The following is a 14932-nucleotide window of genomic DNA, read 5'->3' as shown; positions in this document are numbered from 1 at the left end:
AGTTTGCTCTCTTTTATGGGCATGGTTTGTGGCACCTCAAAACAATTGGAACAGAAATATCAAAGATCATTGATCCCAGATCTCCATAACAGATATAATAATAATGGAAAATTTGAAATATTATGTGACATAGAGATGCAAAATGAGCATGTACTGTTGTAAATTTGACACCAATAGACTTGCTCAATGCAGGGTTGCCACAAATCATCAATTGTAAAAAAAAAAAAAAAAATTGCAATATCTGTGAAGTTCAATAAAGTGAAGTGCAATAAAACAAGTTATGCATCTATAATGTTTCTAGAGGAAACCATAACTATGAATACACAGTATTTTAGTGTACTAATATTAACATGCTATTACAAATTTTAAAAATTTTGAATACATAAAAATGTAATTTTTCATGAATGGAATAACTTAGCATGTCAATAATATTTTTCTCCATAATAAATAAATTGCATTTATCTATACATTTTATTTGATCTCAATTGAATTTCTAGCCAGAAGATTTAGAAGCCTGACAATTTCAAGATAAAATGAAATGTAAAAATTAAGGTCCATAAATATCTAGACATCTTTGGAAAAGAAGACCAAATAATGGTGTCTTAACTTTCTAGTAAGGTATCATAACGCCACAGAATTAAAAACTATATGAAACTGGCAGAGTAATAGAGACTAATAAAAAGAATAGAGAATTTTAACGGAAACACTTGAATGTAGGAAAATAAAATATGACAAAAAGAGGTACCACAAATCTTCATTATATATATTATATATATATTATGATAAACACCAAACTACACAAAAAAACTGATGCCTTCTACTAACGGCCACATGAGTGAGGTTGGAAATGGACTCTCCACACCAAGTCAAGCCTTCAGCAACTGCAATCCCTCCCATTCAAAACTTGAATAGAACTCCATGAGTGACAATGAGCCAGAACCATCCAGCTAAGGCACAGATTTATGAACCTCAAGCTATATAAGATGATCCATACTTACTATTTTAAGCTTCTAAGTTTGGGAGTAATGTGTTACATGGTATAGCCAATTATTATACTGTAGAATGAAATGAGTATGAGTAGCTCAGCTTTGCATTTAGTATTCAAATAAGTAAAAAGGAAGGAGTGAAGTACCCTCATCCTCCTTCCTCCTCAATTCTCACAGGATAAATAGTAAGCAGAGGAGCAAAGTGGTTAAGAGTGGAACTTTTAAAGTAAGTTTTTGAATTCTGTCTCCACCACTTACTAACTGTGTAACACTGGACAAGTAACTTAGGCTCGCTGCCTCAGCAAAATGGGGATAATAGTACCTACCTAGAATGATTGTAATTTATGAGTTTGAATAGTTTGTTTGTAAAATATGTATAACAGCAATAGCACATGGTAAGTATAATATAGTTGTTTTCTATCTAAAATTAGGTTGGTAACTGAGAGAAAAATACAACATTTCTTTTTAAATCACATACCAGGCTTCAAAAATGATAAAGTATAACAGTATAAAACAATCCAAGATACAGATTCTTCATATTTTTAATAAGAAATTATGAAATGCAATATTTTCATTTTTTAAAAAAAAGTCATGTTAAGTTATAGTTTATTAAATTATTACATTTGATATGGTTATACACCTTACATATTGGTGGCTATAAATTTGAATGAACTTGAGCACAAAACAACCATCATGAATTTCAGGAAAAGAAACCTACAATTGCTATCTGACTCTAAAGGGCAATTACTATATACAATTTGGCCATTAAGACCTGTAAAAGCAGCCACAAAAATGACAGGTTTGTGACACTTTATACTTTGTTATTGCCATTTCTGTTTGTAGAAGTGAGAAATACCTTTTTCAACTGGCAAAATTTATTAATTAATGAGGCATACTACCATTAGGTAAATGTGAGAATTAAAGATGAACTGTTCTATTATTTCAAAATAGAAATAATATATGTCTGATACTAAAGCTAATATATGCTGTTTCTAAATTTTAAAAATCAGATAATTAAGGGAACTATAAAATGGCAAAAATCGCTATTCATTTCATAAGACAGTGCTAGCCACTCTGAACATCGGCATGCATATTTGTTCCGGTATTCATCTATGTGAACAGATCTTTTGTTTTGTTTTACTTTCAAGTACAGATAATGCACTGCCTGGTCTCTTTTCTAATAATACAGTTAAGATATTTTCTACATCAGTGCATTTTTAGCATTCAAGAGTAATCTTGATGGCTCTAATGTATTAGCTAATTTTATATTCATGGATATTTATTCTTTCATTTCTAATTATTTTATATAATAAAACATAGGAAAGAAAATCTTTATGCACATTTGTGATTCTGTAACATTATTTTCTTAGGGACATTTATAGAGTTGAAACTGTGTCTGTGCAAATTTGTAACAATTTGATGCATAGTTTCTCATAAAATAATTTATAATAATCAATGTATTCATTTTCTTCCAACTTGCCATTAAAATATCAAAGTTTTTTCATCTTTATAAATCTTATAGGAGAAGTATATTACATTATTACTTTAATTTATATCTCTTTAATTAATAAAGTTAAATAATTTTCATATCTATTGACATTTTCATTTTTTCATTGGTGAATTTCTTTTCAAAGAAATTTATCTGCTTTTTCTAATGAACTGTCATTTTAAGTTTTAATGGTATTTCAGTTATAGCTTTTATAATATAAATATATGCTCATTAAAAATTTCAGCAATATTTCCAAGAAAGTAGATTTTAAGTGTTTTCACCACAAAAATGACAACTATGTGAGGTAATGCATATGTTAATTAGTTTGAGTTAGCCATTCCACAGTGTGTGTGTGTGTGTGTGTGTGTGTGTGTGTATACACATTTCAAAACATCATGTTTACGTGATACATATACATAAGTTTATCTGCTAATTTAAAGATTAAAATAAAACATTTCAGGGATAGAGGATGATAAGACGACAAATGTAAAACACTCCAAATTTCACCACCTACGCATAGTTATTTCTATCATAACTGAACCATCAATCATAATAGCTATTTTCAAATATACAGGTAGGTGATTCACAAGTATCTTGATAGAAATAAGGAGAAATTATGTCACACACGCTATATTTAAATATAATCCTTCCATTTAATTTTATGTGATTTAATTTAGCACAAAGAACCAATTTGCAAGAATAAATCTGAAGGTATTGCTAAACTTCAAATAAATGTTTATTCAGAGTGAGAGACATCCATTCACATGCAATTTACCTGCATTGTTTGTTAAAAAGAATATGGAAAAAATTCTAAAAGGTGTAGTTTCTCCTTGTTGCTCATGAATAAAAATATTCTTTAGGTTACAAATTTTGATCTATGTCTAGCAATATGTCTAATTATAAATTTACTTAAGTTTTTTGGAGTTTTTTAATATTAATGATAAAAAGATTTAATTATTTAATCCTTAAGCCATTTATTTATATTTGTCTTACTTTATTGCACTCACTAAGACCATCCCTATAATGTTGAAATGTACTTCTCATGGCGGGCCAATCTTTTCTCACTCCAGATATTAAAGGAATAGAAGTTTCCCCTTTTGTGGCAGAGGCAATGCTATGTATCTATCACTTACAAATCTTTTCTGTTTACTGTGCGCACAGAAAACTATATTTTCAATCAGTCTTTGCAGTTAGGTTAAGGATATGTAACTAGATTCAGGCCATGAAGTATGGGCATAATCAATGTAAAACTCTCCATGATCTGGCCATTAGAATGATCTCTTGACCTTTAAATGATCTCCACTTGCTTTTCCTTTTTTTGTGATACTGGTGTCCGTAAACTGCAGATGTTAATGCAATGGGATGGAAGCAGTTTCTGTCTCTGAGGTACTACATGAAGAGGTACTGTCCTGGAGAACTGTCAGACCTGAATTAGAATTCACCTAAAAGTGAAATAATGAATAAATCCATAATAATTTGGTACTCATCTATTGTTGAAGTACATCTTTTCTTCTTTGAACTAGTTAAATTCTATTATCTACAAATCAAATCTGAACAATACACTGTCTATTCTTGTTTGTTAAAAGGCTGCATCCATTTCAATTTATGAAGAATGTTTAATTTTACCAAATACACATTTTATCATCTATCAAGATGATTATATTAATCCTTCAATTTGTTAATGTTTTGAATTGCATAACTAGAGTTTCTAACATTAAATCAGCCTTTCATTCGCCAGATAAATGCAACTTGATAATGTATGGTCATTTTTATTAAGTGATGGATCTAGAGAATGGAGCAATATGGCCCAATAGAAGGTTCCACCAATCATACCTCCTGCAGGAATACCAGTAGTCACAACTACCTACACACAAAGAAAGCAATTTTATAAGAAGCAAAAATCAGGTGAGAATTCACAGTACCTGGTTTTAACTTTATACCACAGAAACAGGCACTGAACAGGTTAGGAAAGACGATCTGGAGTTGCCAACACAACTTCATACCCCAGCAACAGCTGCATGGCACAGAGAGAGAAGCTGTGCATTTGGGAAAGGGAAAATGCAACGATTGTGAGGCTATGCTTTTTTTTTTTTTTTTTTTTTGAGATGGAGTCTCACTCTGTTGCCCAGTCTGGAGTGCAGTGGCATGATCTCTGCTCACTGCAAGCTCTGCCTCCCGGGTTCATGCCAGTCTCCCGTCTCAGCCTCCTGAGTAGCTGGGACTACAGGCGCCTGCAGCCACACTCAGCTAATTTTTTGTATTTTTTAGTAGAGACGGGGTTTCACCATGTTAGCCAGGATGGTCTTGATCTCCTGACCTCGTGATTCGCTCGCCTCAGCCTCCCAAAGTGCTGGGATTACAGGCGTGAGCCACCACGCCTGGCTGAGGATTTGCATTTACTCAATGCTGCCCTGTCACAGCAGAAAGCAAAATTGGATGAATTCAGTTGATGCCCACCAATGGAAGGGGCACATAGATAAGCCTGAGATAAGGGGGAATCACACATTCCAGTGGCAAGAATTGAGTTCCAGCAGGCCTCAACACTGCCGACTAAAGTGCACTGAGGTCTTACATAAACTTGAAAGGCAATCTAGGCCACAAAAACTAGAACTCCTAGGTAAATCCCAGTGCTGAGCTGGGCTGAGAACCAGTGGACTTGGGGAACATGTGACATACTGAGACAGCAGCTAGGGCAGCTAAGGCAGTGCTAGCAGCATCGTTACGCCATCCCCAGGCAGAGCAGCTCACCGCTCCAAAAGAGACTCTTTCCTTCTGCTTGAGGAGAAGAGAGGGAAGAGCAAAAATGACTTTGTCTTGCATCTTGGTTACCAACTCAACCACAGTAGGATAGGACACTGGTCAGAGTGGCAAGGCACCCATTCCAGGCCCCACCTCAAAAATTACATATCTATACACACCGTGGGCCAGAAAGGAATGTGCTACCATGAAAGGAAGGACCCAGTCCTGGCAAGACCCATCACATGCTGACTAAATATCCCATGGGCCCTGAGTAATCAGCAGCAATCCCCATTTAATATGCCATAGGTCTTGGGTGAGATACTGAGATGTTCTGGCTTCAGGTGCAACCTAGCACATTCCAAGCTGTGGTGGCAACAGTAACAGACTCCTTCTGCTTGAGAAAACCAGAAGAAAAATAAGGGTATATTGTCTTGCACCTTAAATACAAGCTTGGACACAGGATGTTAGGGAATCAAGTAGACTCTTGGGAGTCCTGATCCCAGGTTTTGGCTCTAGAACAGCTTTCGTGGACCTTCACTGGGCCAGAGGGGAGCACACTTCTCTGAAGGGTGAGTCCTAGGACTAGCAGCATTCATCACAAGATCACTGAAGGGCCTTGGGCCTAAAGTCAACATTAGTAATAGCCTGGCTGTACTCCCCATAGGCCTCTGGTGATGGTGGTCATGGGATTAGGCACTTCTTCCTGTGGAAAGGGGAGAGAGGAGTGAGAAAGAATGCATTTTATGGTTTGAATGCATTTTATGGTTTCTGCTCTCAGAAATAAATGCAGTTGAAACCAAGGAAACAATATAAAAGATCACTAAAAAGTGAAAAGCAAAAAAATGTTTTTTTGAAAAGAAAAACAAAATTAACAAACCATTAGCCAAACTTACTAGGTAAAAAAGGGAGAAGACCCAAATAAATAATATCAGAGATGAAAAAGACATGACAGATACTATAAAATTTAAAGGATCATTAGTGGCTACCTTGAGCAACTATATGCCAATAAATTGGAAAGTATAGGAGAAAAGGACAAATTCCTAGACTCATGCAACCTACAAAGATTGAATCACGAAAAAATTCATATCCTGAACAGCCCAATAATAAATGATGAGACAAAAAATGTAATAAAATGTCTCTTAGCAAATAAAAGTCAAGAACCCAATGGCCTCATTGCTCAATTCTATTAAACCTTTAAAGAACTAATACCAATCCTACTCAAACTATTATAAAAAATAGAGGAAGAGAAATTACTCTTAAACTCATTCTACCAGGACAGTATTATCCTCATACCGAACCATACTAAGACATATCAAAATAAAAAAACATGCCAATATCACTCATGAGTACTGATGCAAAAATCCTCAACAAAACACCAGCAAACTGAATTCAAGAACACATTAAAAATATAATTCATTGTGAACAAGTAAGAATTATCCCAGGGATGCAAGGATGATTCAACATATACAAATCAATCAGTGTGATACCTCATATCAACAGAATGAAGGACAGAATTCATATGATCATTTCAACTGATGCTGAAAAAGCACTTGATAAAGTTCAACATCCCAACATGATAAAAACCTTAAAAAAAAAAAACAGGTATAGAAAGAACATACCTTAACATAATAAAAGCCATATACAACAGACTCACAGCTTGTATCATACTGAATGTGGAAAAACTGAAACCTTTTCTTTCAGATCTGAAACACTACAAGGATGCCCACTTTCGCTACTATTGTTCAATATAGTACTGGATGTTCCAGCTAGAACAATCAGACAGGAGAAAGAAATGCATCCAAATTGGAAAGGAAGAAGTCAAATTATCCATGTTTGTAAATGATATGATCTTATATTTGGAAAAAACTACCTCCAAGAAACACTTACAACTAATTGACAAGTTCAGCAAGGTTGCAGAATACAAAATCAACACACAGAAGTCAGTATACATTTTATATATCAACATTGAACAAACTGAAAAAGAATTAAACAAGTTATCCCAATTTACAATAGCTAGCACAAAGCATAAAATATGCTTACAGTAAATTTTTCAGCTCTAGAAGTTCAGTTTGCTTTTTTTTTTTTTTTTTTTTTTGGGCGGGGGGTCCCCTTTTTCCCCCAGCTTGGATTGTCGTGGCCGGATCTCAGCTCACTGCAAGCTCCAGTTTGCTTCTTTGTTAAAATGGCTATTTCATTTTTCAATTCTTGTATAATTTTACTAGATTCCTTGCACTGGATTTCACCTTTCTCCCGAATCTCTATGAACATCCTTGCAATCCAGATTCTAAATTACATGTTGCCATTTTTGTCTGGTTAAGAACCATTGCAGGGAAGCTAGTGAACTTGTTCAAAAGTAAGGAGACATCTTGGATTTTTGAATTACCTGAGTTGTTGTGTTAGTTTTTCCTCAACTGGGAGGGTTGATGTTCATTTAACTGTGGTGTAAGTTGAGTATAGACAGTTGGCTTCATTTATGGATGTTTTCAGAGGGCCAAGCCTCTGTGGAGTGTCTTGATTTGTGGCTAAATTATTGCTCTTGGTTTCACAGGGGGCTATATTAGCAATTTTTTCTTTTTTTTTTTTTTTTTTGCTTTGTAATTTGGGTTGTGATACAGTAGATAGTGGTTAAGAGTAATGGCTGGTAAATGGGCTCTTAGCATATGGCTTTTTTGTATTTTCTTTAATTTCTAGTTCTCTGTGGTGCAGTGAGAAGAAAGGTGACCCCTTCACCAGGTCCATTCCTGGGTCTTCGAGGAGCCCCCTCTAATCACTAGCACTGCATTGCTTCCTTTTTGTTGTTGTTAGGTGTTCCAGTCTGTGGGGTTCCCTTGGGCAGAGGCCACGTCAGAGAGATAGGTCACACCCCTTCTGGACTGGTCCTGTGGAGGTCGTCATATCCTCTTTTGACAGCAGCCCATGAACTTGCGCAGCTCACCCTTCTTAGCTCTCAGAGAATGTGGACTCCTCTTCCACTCAAGTGGTGGCCACAGACCTCAGTTCAGCACTCCTGAGCTGTGCACTGCAGCCCTGGAGTGAGCTCAGGCTTTTTGTTCCATACACAACTTGGTGGGCAGAAGAGGCAGGAATCATGGTGGTGGCAATGGCAGAGAAACTATCAGTTGTCTCTGGGAGCTCCACTCCAGAGAAACAAAGAGCCATGGCTGATCAAAGTGATCATCCAGGAGTCGGGTGGCTGTGATGTAGCCCTAAGCCAGGGGGCCCTGCCTTGTGAAGGGCAGGTGAAGTAGAGTCTCCTGCAGAAGACAGTCTAGCCTCCTCTCTGTAAGAGGCCACATTAGAATTAATTAAGGAAACAATGGCAACCCACAGAAAACAGAGAGAAGGGCCTTCAGTGGCCCCTGGGCACTCCACCCCAGTGAAGTAAAGAGCCACTGCTGATCAAAACGATTGGCTGAGGGTGGGGCAGCTGTACTGTGGGTTCAAGTCAGAAGGTCATGTTTGGTGAGGAGCGGCAGGAGCAGGAACTCATGAGGAAAACAGTAAGGCCAAATTTCTGTATAAGAGCTATGGCATGTTGGAGGCACACAACAGTTCTGTAGTTCTTTGCTCCCTCCTCAGCCTGAGGGCAAAAAGGGTAGGGTGAGACCTTGACAGCGCCAATCACAGAAGGTATGCTAATTACATCTGGGAGCTCCATCCCAGATAACTGCAGGGCTTCCACCAACTGGAGCACTCAGGCAGAGGTGGAGAGGCTGCACTGGGAGCCCAGGCCAGTCTGGAGTTTGTCTGCTCCTCAGCACTGTGGATGCAGACTCTATCCTTAGGACATGTGAGAGGGGCTGGCCTCCCTTGATGGCAGGGCTATAGAAGCTAAGGCTGGGGTTTTCAGGGATCCAAGGATCATGAAGCTTCATGTGTGCTTGAGGCAGATCTTGCTAGTTAGTTTGGAGGTATAGGGGGTCAGGAGGGATCTCTCCTGTCCCAGATTGCTAAGGTCCACGGCAGAAGTGTAGATCCCCAAGGACTCTTGCTTACTCACCTTGTCCTCATGGTAGGAAACCTCCCCTGGCTCCATGCCAATCCCAGGGGGAGGCAGTGATGCCTCTCTTCTCTCTGTTCTCTGTGGGTTGCCATTGTTTCCTTAATTAATTCTAATGTGGCCTCCTGGGTGCTCAACTTAAAGAGCTAGTGTGTTTACTCATCACTTTGTCATCTCTTTGTGAGAACAACACACTCTAGCTGCTTCCAGTCAGCCATCTTGGTGCTTCCGACTTTAGGTGTTTTGAAGAATGTTCTATAACTTCTGAGTAATGACAATTGCATTTATTCTTTCATAATTATTATACTTTTCATTTCTTGTCTTCAATGATTTCATTAGTATGTCCATTTATCTTTATAAACAACAAATTATTCTTTGTTTAGCCTCCTTATCTTTCTGTGATAGCTCATTAATTTATCATGTTCTGCTTTTTACTTCCTAGTAATTTATCTGGGTTAATTCTGTTTGCTTTATTAAATTCCACAGTTGGCTACTTAGCATATTTATATGCAGCATTTCTTTATTTACTAATAAACCATTTAAGTCTATACATTTCTTACTAATTTCAATTTTACCTGCATTCCATTATCTTGATATCTAGTATTTTGTTATTATTCACTTTTTATATGTAAATCCATTACAATTTCTTTTTTGTCTAATTCTATTTAAAAGTGTTGTTTGATCTTTACATTATTTGAAAATTAACTTAATGTTTAAGGTTTTTACAATCAGAATTTAAATTAATGTAAAGGTAATTTAAGTTACTTAGTTATATTTAAGTTATTTAAATTATTAAGTAATGTAAGGGTAATTTAAGTATTTTTGTTAATATTTAAGTTTTTATAGTCAGAATTTCTTCAGTTTCAACATAAAGATTCTAAGTTTAATTAATACTTTTCTTTCTGAATAATGCAAATGTATTTAAATATTTAAATTCAAACCAGTATTCATGATTCATGGCTATGTTTGTAGAGTGGAAGATTTATTGTCTATTTCACTGCTATAAATTTATGCCAGCCAGACATGGTGACTCATGCCTGTAATCCCAGCACAGCACTTTGGGAGGCCAAGGTGGGTGGATCACCTGAGATCAGGAGTTCGATACCAGCCTGGCCAACCTGGCAAAACCCCGTCTCTACTAAAAATAACAAAAATTAGCTGGGTGTGGTGGTGAGTGCCTGTAATCCCAGTGACTCGGGAGGCTGAGGCAGGAGAATCACTTGAAGCCAGAAGGTAGAGGTTGCAGTGAGCCACGATCGCGCCATTGCACCCCAGCCTGGGCAACAAGAGCGAAACTCTGTCTCAGATAAATAAATAAATACCATCAATATTTTTTAATTTACCCCCATTTTCAGCATTTTAAAATTTTATTATTTTTTCTAACATGTCTTATTCTGGGGTTATTTCTATATGCCTTAAGTAAATCTTATAAAATTTTCTGTGCTAATAGTCTGCTGACAGTAAGTACTTTTAGTTATTATTCAAAAATGTCTCTTATTTTATTACCATATTTCTTGTAATGGTTTTCCTGCGTATATAATACTATATTGACAGTAGAGTTTTTCTAGCTCACTTTGAAGGTGTTATTCCACTGTCTTATTTCTTTGTGGTTTTGATTAGTTACCTGTAAACAGAAGTTTGCTGTTAAGCCAACTCTCTCAAATAAATACAAAAATGAAAAGAATTGACTTATAGTGTCTATAGGGCTTGTCAATTTTCATGGTTGTATTTAGGCTAGCAATGATGAGTACATATGTGAAAAATATATTTTTTTAGATGAATGGTTTTATTTCATTCAGGCTGAAATTTATAATATAACAATTTCTTTTTTTTTATTTGTTACACCCTTTCCTTCCAACTGCATTACCTCTCATTCCATTCTTCTTCAAGTTGCATAAACTATGTGGTGTCTTTACTTCTGTACTTTTCTCCAAATGCTTATAATCATATAAAATCACATTTATTAATATATGTATTAACTTAATGAGAAGAAATATTTCTGTATGCATAATTTATTCAAAGATTATTTTATTGATAACTATTGTTTCTAGTGTTTTATCCATAAAAAATGATGTTATATAGAGCCTTGAAATTAAAAATGATTAAAAAACCAAAAATTTAGAAATACTGATTCTTAATGCTCCAACTGGGAACAAGGACCTTGAGCTTAGAAAGCCTTAGAAAATGGTGATTTCTATGCCAAATTTTTTTCCATTCTAATTAGCCTTTTTGATCTCATAACAGCAGAGCAAGAACCCTATTGCCCTAACTAAATGATAAACCAGGTAAAAGGACTTGAACCGTAAGACTAGTGAAGGATTTCTGGTTCTGCTTCATTTCCTTCCTTTTCCCACACTTTTCTTCGTGATTTATTCTCCTGGAAACTGGGTCTGTTAGAACCACCTAAGATAATAATTTAAAGATTCTTGAGATTCTACCAAATCAAGTTCCTAGGTATGAGTCCCAGGCACCATTTGCTACAAATCCTCTCTATGAGCATAACCTCAACATATAACCTAAGATTTTCTTAGGAGAAAAAAACTTAACAGGCCCATGGGAAATAAGAGAGTAATAGAGTAACCTAAAGATTCATGACCTGACTCAATATATCATGGTGCTACTAAGAATAAACTGAAACTTGAAATGGTAAAACTTTTATTGAACATCATGCTGAAGCCCAGAAGAAAATGCCATCTCCCACTGGTACTCCTGTAATCTGGCGCTTAAAGATGTCTCCTCTGCTCAAGGATCTTTAAAAGCACCTTCTTTGAACCACAGATGTCCCATACTCCTTGAAATCTGCAGAGGTGACCCACATCTGCTTGAAACTGCTCATAGAGGTCATGATGGATGCACCAATCCATGCAGAGAAGCATCTATCAGGAGAAGCTGTGATCTTGATGGGAGTACCTTTGGAAGCCAGCTGTTCCACTTCCTTCATGAGCCTTTCCTCCAGTCCAGGGAAGAGAGTGGTGCCCCCGGAGAGTACAATCTCTGCATAAAGTTTATTCTGGATGTCAGTGTCACACTTCATGATGCTGCTGGAGACCATTTTTGAGAGTCCTGGGCTGTGGATGCCCAGCTGGTCAGGTGCAAAAAGAACCTCGGGCACTTGGTACAGCTCATCCCCAAAGTGGATGACATGTCCATCTGGCAGTCTGTATGCTCCCAGGACCTCTCCCCGACTCTTGCGTAGCTCTTTCTCTGGCTCCAAGGCGACGTAGCACAGCTTCTCTTTGATGTTATTTGCCACGGCCTTGTTGAGTATGCAAGGGAAGTTAAACCCGTTAGCAAAGAGGAGCTGGGTGAGGTGCTCTGTGATGTCCCTCCCTGCCATATAGAGTTTCGTGACTGCGTGAGGCAGGGAGTAACCCTCAAAGATGGGGACAGCGCAAGTGACCCCGTCTCCACTGTCCACCACCAGGCCTGTGACACAGGCAGAGGCATAGAGTGCTGCCACTGCATGATTAGACAGGTAAAAACCAGGCACACTGAAGTTCTCAAACATCATTTCTGCTAGCTTTTCTCGAATTTCCCTAGGGTTCAAAGAGGGCTCGGTCATGAGTACAGGCTGTTGGCTGGGTTTTACTCCAAGCTCCCACTCAAAGAGATGTTTCCAGAGTTTCTCCATGTCATCCCATCCTGTTACCAGTCCACGCTCAATGGGGTAGTGCAAATGTAGGGCCTCATACTTGTATAGGGCTTCTTGCCCCACGAAGTACTGATTAAGTCTTGCCGAAGGCATGTTGAATTTACGATGTCCCAAGACGGAGTTGATGACATGGCGGGGTCCAATCTCTCCAGACACGCCTGCTTTGCAGAGTCCTGAACCATTGTCAAAAATTACAGCAGGAACATCTAATACGTGTGGATTAAACATGCTGTAATATGCTCTCCTGGACTTCCCCCAAATAAAGAAAGAACACTTATGTCACTCTCTGAGATGGCAGGCACCTTTAGAATTTTTTAAACTTCAGGGTTCTGAAGTTATCAGGTTGTCACCCATGTAGAGTTAGTATACTGCCTTCAGTCCACCAGGACACCCCATCTTCAACCTCTGAATCTTGTCTCCATTCTGTAGGCTCAGGGCCTGCTGAGGCAACATGAGGGGTGATTGCCCTCTATGTCACAATCCAGTCAAGGCAACAATTGTCCTTGGTGAGCATCAGAGGGGTGGGGTGGGGTGGGGCCTCTGAGCCAATAGTACTCCCTACTTGGTCAGATATAAAGCCAAGGAAAGCAAATCATACCTACAGAGCTGCAAGAAACACTATTCTACATGCTTTTCCTTGGAATTATGTTTTCATTTTTTAGATATATGTTTAAGAATAGAATTGCTGAGTTATATGGCAACTCTATGTTAAATCATTTGATTTTAATTTCTGTAAGTTTTTTGTTCCAAAGTGGCTGTGACATTTAACATTCCCACAGTCACTGTAGGAATGCTCTTACTTCACCACATGCTTCTAAATTCCATTATCTGACTTTATGATTCTAGGCATTCTAGTGTGTGTGAAATGTTATCTTATTGTGGTTTTCAGCTTTAAGTATCAATGTTGAGAATCTTTATTAGGTGCTTATTGGCCATTCTAATACTTTCTTGGGAGAAATGTCTATGCAGACCCTTTGCTCCTTTTTTATTAGGTTGTTTTTTGATTATTCCATTGTAACTGTTCTTTACACATTCAAGACTCTAGTGTTTATCAGATACATTATGTACATACATGTTCTTCTATTCTTGTATTGTCCTTTTACTTTTTTGTTAGTGTTGTTGAAATTACAAAACTTTTAAATTTTAAAGTAGTCCAGTTTCTGTTATTTGTTGTTCATATTTTGTGTCATATGTAAGCATTCATTATAAAATTTAAGATTCTTAAATTGATCTTTTTGTTTTCTTGTAAGAATTTTAAACTTTTAACTATTACATTTAGTTTTTGTTAATTTTGAGTTTATTTTTATTTATGGTGTGCATTAAGTTTCCAACTTCATTCTTTTGAATGTGGTTCTATCTAGCTGTTCCAGCATCATTTGTTGAAAAGGATAATGTTTGCCCTATAGAATGACTAGTATCTTTTTCAAACAACAGTTGACAATAGAGAGACAGCTGGATTTATTTCTGGACTTACTGCTCTATTCCATTGATCTATATGTCTATCATCATGCTGGTAGCACACTGCATTGATTTCTGTTACTCTGTAATAAATTTTGTAGTTAAGAAGTTTGAGTACTTCTTTGTTCTGCCTTTTCAAGATTGGTTTGGCCATTTTGGGTCCCTTGTGATTCAATATGCATTTTAGGATCAACTTTCCAATTCCTACGCAAATGTCATATGGAATTTTGATAGAGATTGCCTTGAATCATTAGATCAGTTTAGGGAATATTACCTTCTTAATAACACCAACTCTTCCAATCTATGAACATGTGATTTTATTTTGCCATTCACTTGCATATTATTTTAGTTTTTTCATGGAATATTGTCATTTTCAGTGTAAAACTTTCATACTAGTTTTGTCAAATTTTTATTTCCAAGTATTTTATTTTTCTTTTATAACTGGAGTTTTTTGTTTTTTTGTTTCGTTTTGTTTTGTCGTTGTTTGTTTTGTTTTGTTTTGTTTTTTGAGATGGAGTTTCACTCTTGCTACCCAGGCTGGAGTGCAATGGTGCTATCTTGGCTAACCGCAACCTCCGCCCACTGGGTTCAAGTGATTCTCCTGCCTC

At 36.9% G+C, this 14932-nt stretch overlaps 1 protein-coding gene across 1 annotated transcript; it reads right to left on the bottom strand.

Annotated features, from left to right (window-relative positions):
- Nucleotides 1-11852: 11852 nt before the first annotated feature.
- On the bottom strand, nt 11853-13315 carry LOC100998627 (actin-related protein T1). The gene has a single exon (XM_003918251.4). The coding sequence runs from the start codon at nt 13092-13094 to the stop codon at nt 11967-11969; it is 1128 nt and encodes a 375-aa protein (XP_003918300.1). The 5' UTR covers nt 13095-13315; the 3' UTR covers nt 11853-11966.
- Nucleotides 13316-14932: the final 1617 nt, after the last annotated feature.

The sequence above is a fragment of the Papio anubis genome, chromosome X (assembly GCF_008728515.1).
Source record: "Papio anubis isolate 15944 chromosome X, Panubis1.0, whole genome shotgun sequence".
Taxonomy (NCBI): domain Eukaryota; kingdom Metazoa; phylum Chordata; class Mammalia; order Primates; family Cercopithecidae; genus Papio; species Papio anubis.
This window is presented reverse-complemented; position numbering and strand designations above follow the sequence as displayed.